The 6,690-nt window shown below is 33.7% G+C and overlaps 1 protein-coding gene across 1 annotated transcript in view; it reads right to left on the reverse strand.

Moving 5' to 3' along the window:
• Nucleotides 1–6,690, reverse strand: part of HCRTR2 (hypocretin receptor 2) — a 123,196-nt gene that overhangs the window by 33,325 nt on the left and 83,181 nt on the right. The window contains exon 2 of the mRNA XM_011375020.2: nt 3,885–4,063. Coding sequence (XP_011373322.1) covers nt 3,885–4,063 — 179 coding nt within the window. The remainder of the gene's footprint in view (nt 1–3,884; nt 4,064–6,690) is intronic.

Genomic DNA, 6,690 nt, shown 5'->3' on the forward strand with positions numbered 1-6,690 from the left:
AATTACTCAGCAAATAGCCCAAAATTTTAATGGTCTTGGATTTGTAGAATTATTAAAGATACAAAAGTGTCATTTTAATTATTGATCTGATTTGTTATATTTGTGAGATTTTTAAGATTTTGAGAATTTGCCAATGTGTTATAACACTCACACATCTAAAGTTTGTATTGTATTATATTTAGAAGAAAAAGAACCTATAAATCATAGAAAATTATATGTCTAAAGAATCTTAAATGCAACCAAATAATCTGAAAATTTAGATAGACACTTTATAATATGTTTTTAAATATTCAGTAGTACATAAGTATCACATCAGGAACAAAAGCCATCAGTGTCTGAATATTACAACTAAGGGGGAAAACCACTCAAATTTAAATAGTAAACTTATTGACCTTTAACACTGTTCATTCCATTTCGAAAAATGTATGGGTAATAGGCAATAAATATTGCAAGAATTTGGAGATACTAATTTTACCAAGGTGCCAAAATTTTTGTGCATTTACAACTTTCCCATCAAGAAGTAATGTTGAATGAGGTAATGAATAGATTTAGTCCGTTCCATCTGACTCAGATCTTGTGGTTAATCAGTAGTTTTCTTCTTGGTCTATGTAGAAGAGGGTCAGCTGAGGAGTTGATTAGACGGGACACTGTATACAGAGAAGCAGACTCTCTCAGGAAGTGAACATGATCCTTCAACTGTAGGACCTGGTAGGACCTGGTGAGCTGTGCTCTGTGAAAAAATACTGTCAATAACTTTGAGAGAGACCAATATCCTGCATCACTCCTGTTTCACACTGCCTTCATTCTGTCCTCGAGTGCTCATAGGAGAATCTGGAATACCTAGTCTGTAGAAAAGTATCACTGTGTATTAGAGCAGAATCGCACCTACCACAGGATGAGGCATCCCTCCCTTATCGCTTCACTCTCCACCAGGAAATCTTGTTTCATGGGGAGAGCATGAAATAGTCTCTCTCAGCAAAGAGAAGATTCTGGGAAACCAAAGCCATCTCGAAACTTAAGGAGATTCCTTAAATTTTCCCGTGGGTGGTTATTGGGACCAAGAGAAATACAAAGCTTGCTGGAAGTACCACAGGGATGGTGAAATATTAGAATTCTCTGCTATTATGATTTCCCCAGTGTTTTCATGGCAATACCAGAAGATCCATTTCTTACTGACTTTTTATGAGGATATTTTTCTCTGTTGCTCAATATACTATATCTCTCAAAAAATTATGCTGCAGTTTATTTTTGTTATCCATCATGGTTTTCAGCCAACTAACACAAACTAACCTCATAGTTAAACTTAATGTTTGTAATGAAGCTTATAACTTCCATGGCATTTCTCACTTATTTCTATCAACAATGTCTGACCTAAATAATTATCACTTCTCCTTTTTAGAGGCCATTAAAGAACTGTTGGGCTGAAGATATCTTTGTAATATTTCAGATCCAAAAGACTAATCAATATAAGTTCTATTAATAAGCTATTGTGGTCTCCCTCAACTTTGATTTTTATTAAGACTTCATTTTTTGGAATACTTTTAAGATACGTCAAAATTTAGGAGAAAATATAGAGATTTCCAATATACCCCCTGCCTCCGCATACACATAGCTTCCTCTATTATTAACATCTCCCATTAGAGTGGTACATCTGTTACAATTGATAAACCTACATTGACACATCAGAATCACCTAAACTCTATAGTTTACCTTATGGTTCACTCTTCATGTTATACATCCTATGAGTTTGAACAAATATGTAACAACATATAGCCACCATTATATATTATCATCATACTGCCTTAAACTTTTTCTGTGCTCTGCCTATTCATCTTTTTCAGTATTTGGCAACCCCTGATACTTTTACCTTTTCTACCATTTCTCCTTTTCCAGAATGTCATATTATTGAAATCATACAGTATATAGTTTTCTCAGATTGACTTCTTTCACTTAGTAATAACCATTTAAGGTGTCTATCATTTCATGGCTTGATAGCTCATTTCCTTTTAGTGCTAAATGACATTCTATTGTCTGAATATACCATAGTTTATATATCCATTCATCTACTCAAAGACATGTTAGTTGCTTCCAAGTTTTGGTAATCACAAATAAAGCTGCTATACACATTTGTATGTAGCTTTTGTGTAGACATAAGTTTTCAACTTCTTTGGGTAAATATCAAGGAGTGCAGTTGCTGGATCATATAGTGGGATCATGTTTAATTTTATAAGAAACTACTGCTTTCCAAGAGGCTGTACCATTTCACATTCTCACCAGCAGCAATGGATGAGTTCCTGTTACTCCACGTCCTCGCCAACATTTGGCATTGCTAGTGTTCCAGAATTTGTACATTCTAATAGCGGTATAGTGGTATTTCATTGTTATTTTAATTTAGATTTTTCTTATGGCATATGATGAGAAAATTTTTTTTCATATGCTTTTACGCCATCTGTATAACTTTTTTGCTGTGGTGCCTTTAAGGCCTTTGGCCCTTTTTTTAATTGGATTGTTTCTTTATAATTGAGTTTTAAGAGTTCCTTGTATATTTTAGATAAGAATCCTTTATTATGTGTGTCTTTTACAAATGTTTTCTCCCAATGTGGCTTGTCTTTGTATTGTCTTGATATTATCTTTTAGAAAGCAGAAGTTTTTAATTTTAAAAAGTCAGCTTATCAATTTTTTCTTTCAAAGATCATGCCTTTGGTGTTATATCTAAAGAATCACCAACATATCATTTAGATTTTCTCCTATGTTATCTTCCAGGATTTTTAAAGTTTTGTGTTTTACATTCAAATCTTTGATTCATTTTGAGTTACTTTTGTAAAGTGTGTAAGGTCTGTGTCTAGATTCATTTTTTTGCTTGTCAATGTCCAAGTATTCTACCTACACCAAATTTTCTTAATTAGGAACATGTTTTCATTCCTCCAAATACTATGATTACCATTTGGGAGATTGGACTGAGGGATGGAGAGAGGATATGGGATATGGAGTATGAGAACACAGTAGGGAGCGGCCATCATTTTACTCACTGCCCAGTTGCTAAAAGGAATCCATGTCTTTGAGTAGTATGGCTAAGGCCACTAGCTTGGTAATTTTTTTTCAAAGATTTTAGAGCAATCAATCATAAAATTACTCTCTGAAAATATTTGTTCTTAACTTTTTATAGGGCAATTAGTTCTAGGAAAGCTGCTTTCACTACTGAACAATAAAACAACTAATGATGATGATGATGACATATATACTGAGAGCATACTACGTTTTTTATAGGATCATCTTCAAAGAGCAATCAGTATGGCAAGTGATTTATATAAATTATATAAGTAGACTAATGACAACCATAGAAGAAGCTATAATTAAAATTATTATCCTTTAAAAATAGATGAATCACAAAGAGCTTAAGTTTTTGGCTTGATAGCATACAATTGGTGGATGGCAGAACAGAGATTTCGAACCTGGCAGTTTAATTCAGAACCTACACTAAAACCTGTTTACTGTACTGCTTTGATCATATAGCACTTAATTTCTCAGTATAAAATTAAACCACTTATAAAAACAAATAGCCCTTAATTATTTAGCCCGAAAGAGGTTCAATCATCACTTTGTTCAAATTTCTTATTTTATAATCAGAAAATTAGAGATCAAAGAAGTAAACAGTTTGTGCAGGATCTAATAATGATTCTGTTGCTTTATTTTCACCCAGAACTTAACTCATTTACCCAGAAAGTTTCAAGTATTATTTTCCATAAATTTGTCAATTTCTTGGGCAAGTATATATACTTCTTTCTTAGCTCACTAGTCAACTTAACAGAGACCATGACTATAATTGAAAATACTTTTTCAGTAGTTTCCATGTTTGAACCAAAAAAAGTATCAAAAACAATTACCTGTAAGTAAGGAATCACTTTACAGAGGGACTGTCCAAAGAACCAGGTCTCAGTGATGTCCACAACCAGTGTAGCTGGAAGGCAGGTGATTGTCACGAGCACGTCAGCCAGAGAAAGATTAACTATGAAGTAGTTAGTCACCGTCCTCATGTGGTGGTTTTTCCACACTGCTACACAAACTAATTTGGAAAGAAAAAGGAATAGTAACTGTTAAGAACTGAATTTTTGTATTCTCCCCAAATTCATATGTTGACATCCTAACCTTCAATGTGATAGTATTAGGAGGCAGACTTTTGGGAGAGAGCAAGATTGTAAGGGTGGAGTCTTCACGAATAGGATTAATGTCCTTATGAAAGGGACCCTATAGAGATCCATTACCCCTGCCACACAGCAAAAGTCTGCTATCTATGAACTAGGAAACAGACATTGAATCTTCCAGTATGTTGATCTTGGCCTTCTCAACTTCCAGAACTGAGAATAAATTTCTATTGTTTATAAGCCACCCAGATTACAATATTCTGTTATAGCACCCCAAATAGATTAACAGTAACTAAACAAAGAAAATAGGTATGGATGAGAAACACTGTCTAGTTAATTAATATTCCTGTAAAGTTCACAAATAAGTATTGAAAAGGAAAGATAATTTAAGTCTGTGCTGTGTTTTCACTGAATTGGTCAGTCTGTGTGAATGCTTAATACATGCTTAAAATCAGTTCATTTACCTTGCAAGACATTTCTCAATGGATCATAAGACTGTATTTACTTTTACTTAAATTTAAATTTTGATTTGCAGAAAATAAAGAATCTTTGATTCTTCTTTCTGTTCCTTCAGTGCTTAGCCTGTAGTAGGTACTCAGAAAATATTTGATTGAGATATATTAGTAGCTATCTATTTTCAGTAAAATGCCTACTCATCCATGACATTTAAAACCCTTATCTGCTCTCAAATTCTGCATTTGGAATTTTAACAGATAAAGAGGCTTAAAACACGAAAGTCAACAATTATTCAGCTCCCATTATTGCCAAATACTGAACTGGATGGTTCATATACTTAAGTCACTCAATTTTGGTTACAATCCCAAGGAAAGACATCATTACCGACATTTTATATATGAGGTAATCGAGACACAGGAAATTTATGGAACTTATCTAAGGACAAATGGCTCATAAAGCACAGAACAACTGGGATTAAACACCAAGTGAAGAGCTGGTCTTTTCACTATACTGGTTGCCTTCTTTTGTAAAAAATGAAGGAGTCGTCACAAAGCACATATAAATTCTAGAAGCTCGATATTCCTTTTTATTACTCTTGATGGCTTCGAAACATCACCTTAAATAAAACATACTTTTCAATACTTCCATAGCTGGTCCTTCTTCATTGTCTTTCAGTATATCCTTATGTTTAAAAGCTGTACTATCTCACTGAGTTGCTCTTTATGGAAAGAACATCCAGTCCTTGATTCTCTGCCCTCCCTCTATCTGTTGTATCCAAAAGTTACATAATCACTAGCTTCAGAATTGCATAGGTATAAGCACTGCTACCACATATATTGATGGTTTGCTTCACTGAAAGTAACTATGAATTTGCCTGGGGTATCATTAACCTGTCAGAGCTGTCTCCTACGTACCCAAATGATGCAGTGATTAGTAACCTTATATAGTGAAGAAATAAAAGTACATTTTGTTAAATTTAAGTCATTGAATGAGGATTTCTTTCTGACAATTACACTTCATTTTTTAAGAGTTTTATATACTGAAAAATGCTTTTACTAGTTTCTGAAGCTGAAATTACCCTTTGGTCACCAACAGATGCTAATGCAATCAAATACCTGAATTTACGAGGATTTAATTTTGAAAAACTTTACGCCTTCCTGTAACTCCAGCACACTAGTAACCAAAAACTCAGGTGAATTTTATCAGGGTAAACTAGTTTTTATGATCTGAAAGTGCTGCTGCTGAATGATTCATTTCTCAGAAACACTTGTCTCACACACACACACACACACACACACACACACACACACACGTATGCACAAACCTATCCTAGCAGCTGACTAACACATTATCATGGCTTGTTATGAGAAAATTGACAAAAGTATCATACTGCTGATACTTGGTCAACAAATGGTCCAAATGATGCAATTTTGAATCTACAAAAGAAAATAAGACTTTAAAAAGGTATAACTACTTCTAGTTTGTCTCCCAATATTTTGGTGGTAATAAATGACAGTGATGGAAAGACAGTGTTAATGCACTACGTCTAACCAATATGAAAGCAAGTATTTTTTAACCAACACTTCTCTATTACTTACTATGTGTCATGCCCTGTTCTAAGCAATTCAAGTTATTAACTAGTTTAATCCTCATAATACTGTGAAGTGATAGCTATTAATACTCCTGTTTAACAGGTGGGAAACTGAGTCTGGAGAGGCAATGAAACCTACCTAATAGCTAGCTAGCGAACTAGATAGCTAACTAGGTAGGTAGTAAGTGCTGGAGCTTATATTTAAATCTTATCCACCATGTTATGCCATTATATTATGCTCTTTATTGAAGCAGAAGATGCAAAGGAAATTGCCAGCATTTATTTGACAGGATTTTAACAGAGTTTCACAGAATTTTGGTGTTGGAGATCATTTAATCTAATTTGCCATTTAATGCCTAGAACACCTCTGTAACATCCCTGATCTATCCACTTGAACATTTAAAAAAATTTTTTTTATATCTATATTTATTTTTTATGGTGTCATTGGTTAATGAAATCCAATACGTTTCAGCTGTACACTTTAACAATAAGGCATATATA

Source organism: Pteropus vampyrus, unplaced genomic scaffold (genome assembly GCF_000151845.1).
Source record: "Pteropus vampyrus isolate Shadow unplaced genomic scaffold, Pvam_2.0 Scaffold260, whole genome shotgun sequence".
NCBI classification, from domain to species: Eukaryota; Metazoa; Chordata; class Mammalia; order Chiroptera; family Pteropodidae; genus Pteropus; species Pteropus vampyrus.